This window comes from Mastigoproctus giganteus, chromosome 2 (genome assembly GCF_048544385.1).
Source record: "Mastigoproctus giganteus isolate SK-2022 chromosome 2, ASM4854438v1, whole genome shotgun sequence".
Taxonomy (NCBI): domain Eukaryota; kingdom Metazoa; phylum Arthropoda; class Arachnida; order Uropygi; family Thelyphonidae; genus Mastigoproctus; species Mastigoproctus giganteus.
This window is the reverse complement of record NC_143576.1, coordinates 188,740,383-188,758,749: the sequence shown is the minus strand read 5'-3', so window position 1 is coordinate 188,758,749 and position 18,367 is coordinate 188,740,383. Positions and strand designations below refer to the sequence as shown.

The following is an 18,367-nucleotide window of genomic DNA, read 5'->3' as shown; positions in this document are numbered from 1 at the left end:
ATATCATATCCTCGATATATATGTTAAACAATGTTGGTGACAAACTACATCCCTGTCTAACTCCTTGATTTATTATACTTTCTTCTGTTAATTTATTACCTGTATCTATTACTATTTTTGTTTCTTGATATAAACTCAGTATTATTTTTGTAAGATGCTTTGGGTATCCTTTATTACTCAATATGGCCCATAGTTTTCATCTGTTTACTCAATCGAATGCTTTTTCATATTCTATAAATGCTAAATGCGTTTCTAAATTAAACTCGTTTTGTTTTTCTATTATTTGTTTTAATATAAATATATTATCTGTACATGATCTTCTTTTTGTGAATCCTGCCTGTTTTTCTGTTAATATTTCATCAGAGATAATTTTAATTCTATTATTTATTATTTTGCTATACCTTTTATATACTGTATTTAGTATGCTAATCCCTCTATAATTCTTTGTACCATTTCTATTTCCTTTTTTAAATATTGAAATAATTTTTGCTATCTTCCATTCTTCTGGTATTTTATATTGTTCTCAACATTTATTAAATAAATTTAGTATTCTGTCTTTTAAAAAACTTCCTCCATACTTGATCGGTTCTGCATTTATATCATCCATTCCTCCTGCTTTCCTGTTTTTTGTAGCTTTTAATGCCTTTTCCAATTCTTCCTTCGTTATCGGATCTATGTCACTAACTGGGTCTAACTATATCTCTTCTATTTGATGTGTTGGGTCTTTCCTCAATTCTTCATAATGTTTTTTCCATTGTTCTTCCTTTATTATATTTATTCTTGAAGTGTCTTTCTCTGTTGCTATTCAAGTGTTTCATCATTTTATATGCCAAATTTTGTCTTCCATGAACATCATGTTCTATTGTGCTTATAAATCTATCCCATGACTCTGCTTTAGCCTTCCTTATTATATCTTTAGTTTTATTGCATTCTTGTTTATACATTTCTTCATTCTCCCTTGTTCCTGTTTTGTATATATTTAAGATATTTATCTTGTTTATCTTGTATTGCTTTAGCTATTTCTTCATTCCATATCTTTACCCCCCCTTATAGTTTTTCCTAGTGTCTCGTTTGCTGTCTTTTGAATTATATTTCGTATATTATTCCAGTCTTCTTCTATTTGTTCTCTTTCTCTCTCTCTCCGATGTTTTACTTATTTCGTCTTTAATCCTTTTTTCATATAAATTTTGTATACTTTTTTCTTGAAGTAGATATACTTTATAACCCAACTCCTCCTTCCCCTGTTTAATAGCTTTTCTCTTCTTCTATTTAGCCCATAATTCTATTTTTGAAGCCACTAAAAAATGATCTGAATTAATATCATATCCTCTAAACACCCTAGTATCTCGACATTGTTTTGCTAATTTTTGATTTACTATTACATAGTCTATTATTGATTTTGTACCTCTTGCCAGCCATGTATATTTATGTATATCATGTTTTCTAAAATATTTATTTGTTATCTTTAAATTATTAAATGTTGCAAAATCTCTTAATTTTTATCTATTTCCATTTACTTTATTTTCTCCGTAACATCCCATAATATTTTTTATTGGCTTATTTTCTACCCGAGCATAGCATTATAATCTCCCAAAATAACTACATGGTCCTTTTTTACATTCTTATCTAGTTCTTTTTGTAACTCTAAATAAAATTTATCTATTTCTTCCTCTTTTCCATCTTCTGGAAAAGAGGAAGAAATAGATAAATTCCAATTATACATAAATAACCTCTGTCAATTTAAATCTTACTGTTATTATTCTATTATTTATAAATGTGTAGCTCTGTATTTTGGTTTTCCATTTCCGATCTATTAATATTGCTACCCCTCCACTAGCTCTTTCCTTTTGATCTACTCCACTGTATATCATTGTATAAGAATCATAATCTTTCATACCTTTTAAATTTTTTTTTTTTTTTTTTTTTTGTTATTACTGCTATATTTACTTTCTTCTGTTTTAAATATTTAAGTAGTTTGACTTCTTTATATCCTAATCCTCTTATGTTCCATGTTACAATATTTAAAATGTCCGTTATTCCTTTTCGTTTCCTTTTTCCAGTCCAAGTCGTATCCCTTTGTCCATCCAGTTTTCCTCTTTGAGCTTTGAATTATTTTATTTTTTTAAAATTTTTTTATTTATTTATTTTTTTTACATGGGGAGGGAACCAGCCTCCCGCACAACCCCCCAACCTGGAGGACCAGTATGTTACTCTTCGTCTGATCCCTACCCTTTGACCTGTCTGGCTAGGGTGGCCCTACCGGTAGTCTAGCTACTGCCAGCATAGCTCTCTGGGTCATCAGGATACTCGAGCCTCCTCACCGCGACAAGGTGGTAACATATCGGGGAGGATTGTATCAAATAGACAGACATTAAAAAAAGCCAAAGGAAGTGTTGCTGGAAGAATCTGTATTTAAGTGGTATTCACAGTAACAATCAAGTGGCATTGGCATGCGTGGTGTTGAGCTAAAGGCAGCAGCAGTAAACTTTGCAAAGCATTTGAAGTTATGCAATTTTACTTGTAGTTCCAGATGGCTGTTGCAATTTAGACAATGCACAATATCACTAATAGAAAAATTTGTGGTGAAGCCCTGAGTGGCAATGTTAAAGGTGTTGACCCATTCAGAAAAAAAATTAAATGAAATAATAATACAATCAGGTCTTTATTATTCTCAAATATATATGATGAAACAGGACTGTTTTGATTGTGGTCTACCAGAAAATACACTAGCTTGTCATACAGCCATTCAACACCAGGGCAGATAAAGAGCAAGGAGAAGTTTTCAGCACTTCTTTGTGCCAATGCAGATGAAAATCGTTGGTAAAGTCTGTTCTAGTTGGCAAGGCTAAGAATCCAAAGGCATTAAAAGACTATGTGCATATTGCCTGTTGTCTACTATAACTCGCAAAAATGCTTGATTCACACAAGAAATTACAAAGAATTGGTTCCCTGACGACTTCGTACCCGAAGTCGAGAGGTACCAGAAAGTGTTAATTTTCAGAATACCAGATTAAAGCTCTTCTAATCATTGACACTGTTCCTGAACATCCAGATATTGAAAATATATCCAGTAAGAATGGTAAAATAAAGGGCTTGGCTTTTCCACCAAACACAGCTGCCTTGACATGGCCCATGGACCAAGGCATTATTAGTACTAGTAATGGCTGCATGGTGCAAGAAAGCCTATGGCTTATGCTACACCAGCCAAAAAAAAATCCGAACAAAACAATGATAAAAACAAAAAAAAAAAAAATAAATAAAATAAATAACTAAATAAAATAAATAACTAAATAATAATAATTAATAAATTAAAAAAAATAAAATAAAAAGGAAATTAAACCTATCATCCTATGCATTTCCCTTACCCGAAAGTACTATCCAAATGACCTTTTGAATTTCCCCAAACTGTCAGCTTCTACCACCCATGAAGGCAACTTATTCCAGTAATTTATAACTCGCTGGCTAAAATAAAACTTCCTGCAGTCCAATCTAAACATTTCCCCCCCCGTAACTTGAATTTATGTCCCCTAGTTCTAGCATCATTTATAATCTTGAAAATTTTGTTCTCATTCATTTTACTGATGCCTCTCAGAGCCTTAAACACCTCAATCAAATCTCCTCTAAGGTGTCTAGTTTCCAAACTCTGCAACCCACATATTCGAAGTCTTTCTTCATAAGGACGCCCTTTTGCCGATCTCACCAGGTGAGTTACCCTTTCAAGAAGCTCGATGTCTTTCTTTAGGTGCGGTCTCCATACTTGAACACAGTATTCCAAGTGTGGTCTAACATAAGCCTTATATAATGGGATTATCACGTCCCTATCTCTACTTGCAAAAGTTCGATAGATCATCGATAGGACACCATGGACCTTCCTTGCAACCTGTTTACAATGCTCAGAGAATTTCATGTCTGACCATATCGTAACACCCAAGTCCCTTTCCTCCAGTACTGGGTTTAGTTGAACTCCACCAAGTGAATAAGTTTTTTTGGGATTACTGTTTCCCAGGTGTAATACCTTACACTTTGTTGGATTAAAGCACAGCTGCCATTTTTCTGACCATTCTTGAAGTCTATCTAGGGCTCTCTGAAGAAGCTCAGCTTGACAGTGATCATTAACTACTCTACCAATTTTAACATCTGCAAATTTAGACATCATGCCCTCTATCCCTTCATCAATGTCGTTTATGACATTGTATCAGTATTAGGACCACAACAGTGGTTCTAATACTGATCCTTGGGGAACCCCACTTCTTACATCAACCTAATCTGAGGAATAGCCATTTATCACAACCCTCTGCCACCTGCCCTGAAGCCATCCTTCTATCCATCTAGGTATTTTCCCAGTGATTCCAACCTGTTCCAGCTTATAAAGCAATGCTCATGTGGGACTGAGTCAAAAGCTTTGCTGAAATCTAAATAAACAATGTCGAAATTATTCCCAAAATCCAGCTCGTGAGTGACCCTTTCGAAATAGCGAACCAGATTTGTTAAACATGATTTTCCCTTTACAAAACCATGCTGAGTATCCTTGAGAATTTCAATTCGATCCAAATGATCCTGAATTCCACCCTTGATCATTGCCTCCATGATTTTCCCTACTACTGAAGTCAGACTGACAGGTCGATAATTACCAACTTCACTTTTAGAGCCACCCTTGTGTATGGGAGATACATTTGCACTTTTCCAATCCAAGGGAATCTCCCCAGAGTCTAGTGATGCTCGCATAATTAGCCCCAATGGTTCAATGCACTCGCTTGCTGCCTCTCTTAAGATTATAGGGTATATTCCATCAACTCCAGGAGCCTTACTGGTCTGTAGGCTCGAAAGTTTTTTCATTAAATAATCTTGCGAAATTTCAATATCATTAATTACATATTTTTTAACTTCGCTCCCACAATTTCCCATTGCCACAAAAGGCTTTTCATTTGTAAATATCGATGCAAAATAACTGTTGAGTTCATCTGCAACGGCAGCTGGTGTATTTATTACTATCCCCTTTCCCTTACGTAAAGGTCCGATCTGGTTTGTCCTACTCTTCTTGGCATTTATATATGTGAAGAATTCTTTATCCCCCCCCCCCTCTTTGCTCTGTTTGCTAGTGATTTCTCATAAACTGCCTTTGCCTGTCGAACCTTTTCTGTGGCTCTATTACACATCACCTTGTAGCTGTTATAGGCTTCAGTACTTTTTATTGCTCTGTAACCTTTCCATGCCACCTTTTTCTGCTCAAGTAATGCGGCAACTTCACTATTCATCCAACTTGGAACTCTTCTCGTGGAGTATTTTTTTTAATGGTATATACGCATTCAAGGCATCTGTGATTAATGTTTTAAAAGCGTACCACAGTTCAATTGTATTCATTCTCTGCGTGATATCTACCCAGTTAATAGAGGCCGTGTAGTACCTTAAGGCATCGTAATTTCCTTTTCTGAAATTAAAACCCATTCCTTTGCCTTTTACTTCTGCTACCTCTCTCGTCATCATCCACCGTAGAACTCCGTGATCACTTCCTGCTACTGGTTCCTCTACTGTCAGCCCTGTTATGTCATCTGATTCATGTGTGATGATGAGGTCTAGGATATTCTTTTCTCTAGTACTTTCCCTGACATGTTGATACAAATAACAGTCATCTAGTTGATTGAAAAATTTTGTTCCCCATGTCGAGTTTCCTTCCCATTTACTCCAATCAATTAGAGGCAAATTGAAATCACCCATAATAAGGCATTGACGCTTACTTGCCCATTCCATTCAGAGCGCCTCCGTAGCCAGGTGGGAAGGAGCAGCAGTGAGTACCACACGCTTCTTGATTAGACCGGGGTTCGAGCCCATCACCACCAAATACGGAGGATGCGGAAAGGTCAGGGAATGACCATCGCATATTCCGGAGCAATATGGCCTTAGTTGCTAATGCTCCTAAAAACCAAACAACAACAACAACAGCCCATTCCATTTGCATGTAGAGGCTTTTGTCATAATCTTCACAATCACCTGGTCTGTAGATTACTCCTACTCGCATTATACCTTTCTTTCCAACTATCTCACACCATACAGGACATTATTGTGGCCTTCAAGTGGCTTTGCAAGCACAAGTTACTTGATGAGGTGATGGTAGTGTTGGAAGACAGAATGGATGAAGATAACAACATAAGAGGAAGAAGAATGTTGGAAAAAATCAAATGATACAATATCAAGTCTACCATCTTCGACTGGCGCTTCCATAGCCAGGTGGGAAGGAGCAGCAGTGCATAGCACACGCTTCTTGATTAGACTGGGGTTCGAGCCTGTGACCACCAAATATGGAGGATGCGGAAAGGTCAGGGAATGACCACTGCATATTCCCGGAGCAATATGGCCTTAGTTGCTAATGCTCCTAAAAACCAAAATAACGAACCATCTTTGACTGGTCCATTGCATGGAGAGATAGTAAAAAGGAAACTTTAGTGAATGGCTGGAAAAAACTCTTGCAAAATACAGATGGTGATATTGATTTTAAGGATTAGAGCCAGAGGACTTTCAGATTGTGTTAGGGCAACTGAGAGAGAGAGAGAGAGAGAGAGAGAGAGAGAGAATATCCAAGATTTGCTTGAACTGGAAGAAGGAGATCCTGGATTTCACCTTCTGACAGAGGAAGAAATTGCTGCAGATGTTATTAAGGATTCTGTTAGAAGAAGAATCAGATAATGAACTAGATGAACTAGAGGAATCTACAATTAAGGAGAAACTTATTAGCTCCACAAGAGATGGTATTGATGCAGTAATCAATTATGTGGACTCTTCAACAAATCAAAAATTGCAAGGGTATTATGGGGAAGATCCTAGTTAAAGAAGAGCAGCAGAGGTCTGTTTAGACAAAACGTGACAGTTTCTTCAGGACTCCCCCCCCCCCCCGCGCAAAAATTAGTTGAGGGCTTACTGTATTTATTTTTCTTTAGTTCAGCAAAACTTGTTTTTTTTTTTTTTGTTTTTGTTTTTGGAATGTCAATACAGTAAATTTTTTTAGACTTTCCTTGGCTAAACTTGAAAACTTTAAATTAGTTATTCTTCCTTTAATTCCTTGCTTCTGCTATTTGTATTTTATTTATACCAAGGATTAAAATGAGTTTGCCTCATCAATTATTATTCTGGCCTTTATAAGCGTTTGTGTTACCTTTATTTACCATGAAAAATCATGTGTTAAATTTTATCCACACTTGCAATTAAAGAGAATTTCTCTGCAACATAGAGGTGGGGATAGCTTTATTTATTAATTGTCCCCCCCCCCCTTTATATCCATTTGTTGGTCTTTGCAGTCATATTGCTGTCCAACTTAATGATATTTAACACCACACAAAATAATGCAAATCTTTAAAAAAAAAAAAAAAAAAATGCTTTGAAGTTTGTTTTGTTTTAGAAACACATTCTAACATTATTCAGTTTCCGACAAATTTAGGCTTCAACCTAATTTTCAGTAAACTTTGATTCTTTTATCACTTCAAGGAACTTCCTATTCCTTGACTGGACAAAATACAGCATGTACATCTCATTTGATAACCATATCATCCCATCCTGTTCCATCAACAGTGTTATTCAGCGGGTCACAATCAAATGCTGACAGCTGCAACCACTGCCATTCAGAATATCAAGTAAGGAATTTAAAAAAAAAAAAAAAAATTATTGGTGAAATGAAGATTGCAACAATGCAAAAAAAGATAAAAACGAAGCATGGAACCTATTTCACAAACATCCAATCACCTTCAATCTTATTAATTATATGCCACTTAGAGCAAGAGCCTATTATATTAGAGGGAATGTGAAAAAAGAATCTTGGATTAAAAATACTGATATCAGACTGATTTGGAAAAAAAATTAAACAGTTAAATGGTAAATTTCCCCTTTTTTATCTACCCACTACTTAACTGGAATGGACAGGAGCTCTCTACTCCTACAGAAATCTCAAATGCACAATCTCAAATCAATCATTTCGTTTCAAAAATTAAAAATGTAACTGAGAAATGAAATCGAAACTGAATTTCACTGACACCTGTGGATTGCCTTGTAATCAACCATTTACCATGTTTGAGCTGCAGCAATCTCTTACCAACTCAAGGAACAGTTCTGCTAGCCCTGATTGGATGTACTATATAATGCTCCAAAATTTAGATCAAAAATCACTATCTCACTGCTGATTTCTTTTCATTTGAATCCTTTCCAAGCTCCTGGAATCATTTCTATGTAATGGCAGTCCCAAAACCCAGTAAAGACCATTCTGTACCTCAGCTACAGACTGATATCTCTTACCAACTGTATTAGCAAAACCCTCGAGAAAATGATACATTGCCATCATTGGATCTTATGATTGAAGCCAAGCAAACATCAAGAATTTATCAAAAATGAATGTCCCGTCATGATCTGTTAGTATTAATATTTTTTAGTATTAGTATTAGCAATGGCCACATGGTGCAAGGAAGCCTATGACTTATGCTGCACCAGCCAAATAAAATAATAAGAATAAAAATAAGAGAAAAGGAAATTGACAACCTATGCATTTCCTTCCTCCTGTAGGTCATGATAGCATGATTGGCTATCATGATAGCCTTATAATAGCACATTGCATTCTACCTTCCAGTTTGAGAAGCCTTGCCTGCACAAACAGCTTCAACTTCTCAAATATCCACCATCAATTTCTTAAATGCTGATCTTCAGGTAATTTCTGGTGGGGCAAAGATAATTTAGTTAATTTTAGTCCTAAAACTCAGCCATGTCTTATATCTTGCAACAAGGATTCTTCTGCTTCTATGCTTATCTTCGATGGCACTTGGACAAGACCACAACTCTCTATTAGGGATTACCCTGACTTCTAATCTCCCTTGACCATAAGCACATCACAAATATTGCTTCCTTTGCATCTAAAAATCTGGGTTTTCTCTTTTGCTCTTGGCTTTGCTTTTCTTCTAAACAGCTACTCACTCTGCAACTTTCAAGTCTGCCCTACCACGGAGGTGCCTCCGTAGCCAGGTGGGAAGGAGCAGCAGTGCGTAACACACACTTCTTGATTAGACCGGGGTTAGAGCCCGTCACCACCAAATACGGACGATGCGGAAAGGTCAGGGAATGACCACCGCATATTCCCGGAGCAATATGGCCTTAGTTGCTAATGCTCCTAAAAACCAAATAACAAACAACCTACCACGGAATATTGTTCCCTCATCTGGGGACGTGCTCTCATAACCTCTGTCTTCTAGGCTCCATTCAAAAGAGGGCATTTAGGTTAATTAATGACCCATCTCTTACAAAGTTTCACCAGTCTGTCTCAGAGATGTTCTGTTTCTGCTGCATGCCATTTCTATATAGATACATGGGCATTGTTCTTCTGAATTGGCTTTTGTAATTCTCCCCCCCCCCCCACCTTCCCAATTAATCCAAGCACGCAGTCAGACAGTAAAAGGATGCTTACTGTCTGACTTAACTCACAAAACCAACTTTTCTTTTTCCTCATTTATTCCTTCAACTTCCATTTTCTGAAACAACCTCCCTTCACATGTATTTCTTGAAAATTACCATGTACAGATACAGAAATTTAAGTCTAATGTCAATAAGTATCATCTTTCATCTTCTCAACTTTTAACCTATGCACGGTACTAAGTATTATATGTTCTAATATTATTATTATTATTCTTAGACATATGATGCAAGGAAGCCTGATCCTTATGCTGCACCAGCCAAAAAAAAAATTTGAGTTACCCTGAGAGAGAGTTAAAAGTAGAAGGGAATCTCCAAGAAATAGAAGAATGATGATGAGTATTAGTAATGATCGCATGGTGCAAGGAAGCCTAAGGCTTATGCTGCACCAGTCAAAAAATAAATAATAAAAGAAAAGGAAATAGACAACTTATGCATTTCCCTCCTCCCATAGGTAACTATCCAGCTGACAGTTTCCTCAAATTGTCAGCCTCAACCACCCACATAGGTAACTTATTCCAGTAATTTATAACTCATTGTCTAAAATAAAACTTCCTGCAATCTCCCCCCAGTAACTTGAACTTATGGCCCTAGGTCTAGTATCATTTATAACCATGAAAATTTCGTTCTCATTAATTTTACTTAAAACACCTCAAGCAAGCCTCCTCTAAGACACTTATTTTCCAAGCTGTGCAATCCACATATTTGAAGTCTTTCATCACACGGACACTCCTTTTGCCAATTTCACCGGGCGAATTACCTGTCTCTGGACTCTCAAGAAGCTCGGTTTTTTTTTAGGTGCGGGCTCCATACTTGAGCACAGTATTTCAAGTGTGGTGTCTAACAATAGCCTTGTAAAATGGGATTATGACATCCTTATCTCTACTAGGAAATGTACAATAAATTATCAATAGGACACCATGGGCCTTCCTTTGCAACCTGTCTACAATGCTCGGAGAACTTCATATCTGACCGTATTGTAACTCCCAAGTCCCTTTCTTCCACTAGTGGCTTCAGTTCAACTCCACCAAGTGTATATAAGTTATTTTGGGGTTACTGTTCCCCAGGTATAAGACTTTGCACTTTACTTTTGTGTATTGGTGATTCCATAAAAAAAAAAAGTGAAATGAAAATTTTATGTTGTATGTTAATACAGGGAACTTAAAATATTTTATCTCATAGCTTTTTATTTTTATTCCTTAATCTAGATCCTAAAAGGAATGCCCACAATCAAAGGTCGCCCAGGAGAAAGCTTACCTCCAATGAATTTTAATAAACTGAAACAAGAACTTAATGAAAATCATGGACCAAGGATTCGAGAATATGATGTTATGAGTGCTGCTATGTATCCCAAGGTGTGCAATGACTTTTTAGCATTCCGCAACGAATATGGACCAGTTGACTTCCTTAACACTCGTACATTTCTTATTGGGCCTAAAGTAGCAGAAGAATTTGAAGTAAGTTTCTATCTTTGTCTGTCTTAGTCATAAATGTAGTAATTGCCAACATTTGTAAAAGAATAAGAGAAGTTTACCTCAGTGTGATACATAGAACACTTTCATATGATACTTTCCAGAAATTAAAACGAAAACAATTAAAAAATCGAAAAACTTACAGTAAAAAATAATTAAAAATCAAGTGAAAAATTAATTTAACAAAACAATTGCAAAACAATTTTCCTTCCTTGATTTTCCTTCCCTGACAACCTCTTCAACCGTATGTCGTGATCACAGGAATGAATTTTCATTCCTGCAATTTTTTCGTTAAATAAATTTTTTACTTGAATTTTGATTTTTGTGTTCAATTGATTTTTAATTATTTTTGACTAATGTAAGTTTTTTGATTATTTAATTGTTTTCGTTTTAATTTCTGGAGAGTATCATACGAAAGTGTTCTACATAACATATTGAGGTTAAATTTCTCTTATTCTTTTACAATATTGATATCAACGTAGAATATATTGAACATTAGAGCTCTCGGTGATATCTTATTGCCAACATGCTAGTGTTATGACTCAGTGGAATATAAGAATTTATGTATTATGTAAAATAATAAAATTACATTTTTCTGTTAGAACATAATTAAAAAAATAACTATTTACATAATAACAAGCTTCTTCAATGCCTTAGATAAAAACTTTAAAAAATCATTTACAAATGTAGGCATTTGTAAATTTTCTACAGTTGTACCTAATTTGTAAGCTTTTCTACAATTGTACCTAAAAACATAAGAAAGAAAAGATGAATCACAGTATGTATTCATCTCCTCTTTGAAACTGCAATTCTCGGATGGAACGAACAGCTCTTCCTGGCATCCTCCCAAGCCATTTCTAGTTTCCATGCACGTGTGGAGGATAATGCCCATGTTCCTATGATAACATGAGATGCAAGGATGTACAGTGACAGTTAAGTTTTACTGTTGATAAAGGAGGTGGTCAGCTCTGAAAGCTACAGTTGCTTTTGATTGTACAATCAGTGTATTATACTTATATATCTTTATCTTTTATTTTTACAAAATTTTATATGGTCTTATTATTATTTTAATAAAGTTTAAGTTTAGATGGCTGGTGCATTGCATTCAGTTATTATGAGTTAGAACTTTCCCAACCCCAGTGGCCTATTTGAAAAATTCTTGATTTGTATATCAGAGTAGCTCTTTCACACTACAAGAAGTAGGCAGAGGCCCAGAAAGGAAAGCCACCCTTCTGTTTCTTTTTCTAGAAGTACTAACTAACTTGGCTGCTTGATCACCTTGTGGCACTGCTTCTGCATCCCCATGGTGAGGCTGGAAACCTGGTGGTAAAGCCATTTCCGGTTTCCATGCACGTGTGGAGAGTAATGCCCATGCTCCTACAACAACTCGTGCTACGAGCCATGATCCTGTGGTTATTTAAGGATGTACTGTTGCCTCCAGGGCCAAAAGGAGCAAAAAGTGGATTACAACAACTTTCCCCCAATGCAGATAGCAAATGCAGATTCAGTGAATTTGCACCAACCTGATGATGACGCAACAAACTGAAAGAGACTGAAGATGAATACTTCCCAAGTATAAATCCAAGTTTCCTGATCCTGCATTCCGTAACGAATCAGGCCATAGGCAACGTATTGCCATTTCTCATACAGAAATGTCTGGAAAATATGGGTTTCCTGAGAATGGTGCGATGTCTTAAATCAGGCAACCTACTGGTTGAGACCATTGGTTCCAAACACTCCAAGTCCCTTCTCAAACTCACACATTTGGTGGAATTCCAGTTAAGGTGTCATCACCACATGCTACACTCGATACCTCCAAAGGTGTCATCTCAGAGGAGGAAATTGTCAATGAATTGCAGGGTCAGAAGGTCACATAAGTGAAGAGAATTATGCTGAAGAAAGATGGCAAACTTATTCCAACTTGCATCATTGTACTGATATTTAGTTCACAAAACCTACCTTCATCAATGAAAGTCAGAAATTCTCAAACAGCCTGTCAAAGTAATGCAGTATGCCCTAAATGTGGATTGAAGGGGCATGCCCAAGCTGATTGTAAATCACAGTCCTCCCTTTGCCCTGATGGTAAATGCAGCCTTCTGTAAAATGTGATCAGTGAAAATATGAAAAAAAAAAAAAAAAAAAATCCACAAACACAAGATAGAAAAGAAAGTCTCATTTCCTACAGCAAGAAAACAATTACAACAGATGCCAAGATGTACATATGGCACTGTTCAAAGATTTCATTCAACATCAATTCTGCCAAGCATCTCTATTTCTAAATTGGATTGATCTTTACTCCCTTCTGTACCTCAGTCCTCAAAAAAACAGACTTCAAATAGATCTAGCAACACAGGAGTCACTCTTCCCTTCTGGATACAAATGAAACTTTCAGTAAAGAAGAAACCAAAACCATCCAGAAGATGAAACAGATACAAGACCCATTTTTCAAAAGAAAGATAAAATGAAAGCTGACCGCTTGAAACAGACTTACAAAAAGCAGACAGACATGGCTTCTCCGTTTAAATCTAAACAATGAAAAACATCATCCATTGGAATTGCAAAGGCTTGTGCAGCAATATTGATTACATCCACAAGATAATTATGCATCATAATCCAATTGGAATCTGCTTACTGGAGACATATTTAACCTCTCGGGTGTTTCCCTCGATAAAAAAAAGTATACTCTCTTTCGGCAAGATAGACCTGTTACAAATAATGCTTGTGGAGGGGTACCATACTCATAGATTCAAGAATCTCTTGCAAACACATTCCTTCCTTTACAAACTGCTGTTGAAGCTGTTGCCACGCAAATAGCAATTGGCATTACTCTGACACTTTATTAAATAAATCGCTATCTTTGCTGATGACCTACAATCATATCTTCATTGAACATTCATTCCCCAGTTCCTGGTGTCACTCTTATGTACTGGCAATACCCAAACCAGGGAAAGACCACTCTATTCCTCATAACTATAAATCCATTTCTCTCACGAGCTGTTTAAATAAAACCATAGAAAAAATGATACACAGTCGACTGATATGGTATCTTGATTCCCAAAATATCTCTGATGATTGATCAATTTGGTTTCATAAAAAAAAACGATCATCCCTGGATCTCATGATCAAAGCTGAAATAAACATCAGGAATGCATTTATCTGAAATAAACATCTTAGCATTTTGTTTCCTGAGAAATCTTCATTCCCTCCACCTGAGCAGCCACTTACCGTATTTCATATAGAATTTTCTACAGCATGGGACCTTTCAAGTTCACTATCAGAAAGTCCTTTTGTGAACATATATGCAAGAAGGAGTCCCTCAGTGCAACCTTATTTGCAATAAGAATAAATCAGATGACCAAAAATATTATCATCACTGTAAACTTTGTCAATGATCTGACTGTCTCTTGCAGTTTGCAGAACAGGAGTTTCATTGAGAGGCAGCTGCAAATTTCAGTTAATAATATTGAGCTATGAATGCCACAGATTGGTTACTGACTATCTTTTCAGAAATCAAGAGTTATTCACTTTTGTAACAAACAAAAGATGCATCAAGATCCAGTGGTACACTTAACAAATCATTCTATCACAGTTGTGAAGAGATTGTCTCCCTGGTCTGATTTTTGATAATAAATTGAACTTCTCAGAATGCGTCAAAAAATCTACTGGCTGCTTGCCAGAAATAAATGAACTTACTAAGAGTTATCTCTTCTATGTCATGAGGTGCAGGTTGTTACACCATACTTCACTTGTATAGAGCCCTAATTACATCTCGCCTTGATTATGGTGCCCCAGTGTATGATTATGCTAGGGAAAGCATGGTAGCATAGCTTGTCCTTATTCGAAATTCTGCCCTCAGGATTGCTATATGTTCTTAAAGAAAGTCATTAGTACAAAATCTTTATAATGAAGCCTATGAGCTTCCTCTCAGCCTCAGGAGAAAGGTGTTACTTCTGAACCATGCAGCCAAAATTCAAAGTCTGCCTACCCACCCCATTAGGCCAGTACTTAATGATTCACAGTGTACTATGGAAATAAACCCAGCCTACTGATATCAGATTTCAGGCATTATCAGAAACTTGGAATATACATCTTGATAAAGCCCTCCAAGGTCCAAATAGTACAGATTCTCCATGGTCTTCTATTAAACCATCCTGTGACAGCTATTTCCTAAACCAGGGAAAACATTTCCCCTGCGAAGTCTGAGAACAGAGTCAGTGCTGCAGCAGTCCCCCCCCCCACAACAACACCATCTCTGTTTCATTTCCTATTGAATTCAGCAGTTAAACAACTGAATTATGTGCCATCAAGCTTGCACAAGAAAATATTCTCCCTCTGTACATCCGAAAAAGTGTAATATATATATACAGACTCACTGAGTCCCCTTTTTAGCCTTGCAAAATTCTTCCTCATCAATGCATCCTTTAATAAAAACCATAAAAATGCATATTTGCATATCCATGATCACCAGCAAGTAGTCATCTTTTGCTGGATCCCAGGGCACATTGTGATATCAGGGAATGAAACAGCAGATTATGCAGCCAAACATTCATTCAACATAGCATCACCAGATTATTATGTTCCATATTACTATTATTAGCCATATGGTGCAAGGAAGCCTGAGGCTTATGCTGCACTAGCCAAAAAAAAATTCTTGAGTATGAGAGAGAGAGAGAGAGAGAGAGAGAGAGAGAGAGAGAGAGAGAGAGAGAGAGAGAGAGAGAGAGAGAGGTCTGGGTGTGCCAAGCCCATACTCACCAGAAGCAAATGTAAGGAGCAATGGACTCTTCTATGGCAAGCTCAACCTCATAACAAGCTCCTTCAAATAAAATCTGAACAACAGTTATGACTTCCAATTTCCAGCTTCCACAGTTTATGGACTTCCAGTTTTTTTGGGTGAGCTGGCCCATCTTTTTCTTCTCACAGGAAATGATCCTCTGCAGTGTACGCACTGCAACTCTCTTCTCACAATCAAGCACATTCTTGTTGACTGTACATTATACACTAATGCCCAAAAAGCCTCATTCAGTTTTCTACGAAAATCTTAAAGAACCTTTGATACTTGGTAATATCATAGATAATTATGCAAATATCCTGGAATATTTCTGCTTCTTAAAATGGATACATCTGTATGATTGTTTCTGACTGTTCTTACAGTCACCATGTGTGACCTCCATCTCAGTGTTAGGTGCAATATGGCCTAAGTAGCTCTTGCACCAGAAATACCAATACCTTCACATTAGTAAACATTGTGCACAATTTTTACTATGAAAACTAATGTCCCCTCTCCTATCCCCAGATGTATCCTGTAAAATTTTTAATGATTTTTAAAAACTCATTAAAATTTAGTGCAAAGAGAAAAGGACTCAGGGCAGAGTCCTGATGTAAACTACCCATGCTAAAACTCATCAATTTCTCCATAAACTACTTACTCTAGTAACTGCACCCTTATATATCTTGAATAATATGGATATTGTTATAACTTTCTCCATAATAATCGCATCACACCTCTCTTTGAACCCTGTCATAAGCTTCTTTGAGATCATTAAAAACAGTGTCCTTTCTCCTCTCTCTATACTTTTCATACATAATGTTGTTTCCATGTTGCTGTGGAAAAAAGCCAAACTTTCTAAAGATTTGTTCAACGATCCCATTGAACAAATGATCAGTTTGATCAGTGAACAAGTGATCTTTTGTTCAGTGATCCCATTCTCATATCTTCATGGTATTAGTAATGGCCATATGGTTCAAGGAAACCAAAGGCTTCTGCTGTGCCAGCCAAAAAAAAAAAAAAAAAAAAGTAAAATAATAATAATAAAAAAAAAAATTAAATAAAAGGAAAGGAAATAGACAACCTATGACATTTCCCTCCTCTCTTAGATAACTATCCAGCTGACCTTTTAATTTTCCCAAACTGTCAGCCTCAACCACCCATGTAGGTAACTTATTTCAGAAATGTATAATTCACTGGCTAAAATAAAACTTCTGCAATCCAGTCTAAACATCTAAACAACTTGAATTTATGGCCTGTAGTTCTAGAATCAATTATAACTGAAAATTTTTTGCTTATTTATTTTACTTTTTGCCTCTCAGAGCTTTAAACACCTCAAGCAAGTCTCCTCTAAGATGCCTAGTTTTCAAACTGCGAACCCACATATTTGAAGTCTTTCCTCACACCTTTTGCCGATCTCACCGGGAAAGTTACCCATCTCTGGACCCTTTCAAGAAGCTAGATGTTTTTTTTTTTTTTTTTTTTTTTAGGTGCGGTATACATAACTGAACACAGTGTTCCAAGTGTGGTCTAACAAAAGCCTTATGTAATGGGAATATGATGTCCTTATCTCTACTAGCAAATGTTCAATAAATCATTGATAGGACACCGTGGGCCTTCCTTGCAACCTGTCTATAATGCTCGGAAACTTCATTTATGACTGTATCATAACTCCCAAGTCCCTTTCTTCCACTACTGACTTTAGTTCAACCCCCACCAACTGTATAAGTTATTTTTGGGTTGCTGTACCCCCAGGTGTTAAGACCTTGCATTTTGCTGAATTAAAGCACAGCTTCCACTTTTCTGACCATCCCCAAAATCTATCTAGGTCACTCTGAAGAAGCTCTGCTTGGCGAAGATCTACCAATCTTTATATCATCTGCAAATTTGGACATCATGCCATCTATCCCTTCACTGATGTCATTTAAGAAAATCAAAAACAAGAGTGGTCCCAGTACTGATCCTTGGGAAACCCCTCTTCTTACATTAATCCAATTTGAGGAAACCATTTTTCACAACCCTCTGCCTCCTGTCCTATAGCCATCCTGCTATCCAAGGATTTTCCCTGTACAAAGGGTACTAGGAAAGTTTTGCAATATGACGCAACAATGAATCACAGGAAGCTGCTTGTTGCTGCATGTTGAGACATGTTCATACGTGCATAGTAGCCGCCGCGCCAAGTCGATGGGCTCAGTTATTCATTAGTAGTGAGAGTGTAAAGTGCTTGCGATGGCATCGTGGTCACGAAATGAGATAAGGACAGTTTTGCGGTATAATTTCGTGCGTGGTTTAACCATAGACCAGTGCTTAGAAGAAATGACTCTTGCACTAGATGATGATTGTCCACATCGTACAACGATATTCAGGTGGTATAGAGAATTCCAAAGGGGAAATTTCACTCTGGAGGATTCTGATAGGCCGGGAAGGCCACGAACGTCAGTTACGGAGGAAAACGTTACTGCTGTGAGGAAAATGCTTGACGAAAACAGGCGAGTGACCTACCAACAGATAGAGGATACTTTGGGCCTAAATGCACCAGCAATTCGTTCGATTCTGCAAGATCATTTGCACGTGAAGAAACTTTGTTCTCTCAGGGTGCCGCATCAACTGACTGAAGAGCAGATGACACGACGTGTGACTTGGTGCCGGGAGATGTTAAAAAAGTTTGATAAGGGACAATCTCGGTATG

The 18,367-nt window shown here is 36.7% G+C and overlaps 1 protein-coding gene across 5 annotated transcripts in view; it reads left to right on the top strand.

Annotated features, from left to right (window-relative positions):
- PCB (Pyruvate carboxylase) overlaps positions 1 to 18,367 on the top strand; it is a 593,745-nt gene that overhangs the window by 496,964 nt on the left and 78,414 nt on the right. For all 5 annotated transcript variants that reach the window (XM_090389678.1, XM_090389679.1, XM_090389675.1 and 2 more), the window contains one exon: positions 10,647 to 10,895. In XM_090389678.1, coding sequence (XP_090245804.1) covers positions 10,647 to 10,895 — 249 coding nt within the window. The remainder of the gene's footprint in view (positions 1 to 10,646; positions 10,896 to 18,367) is intronic.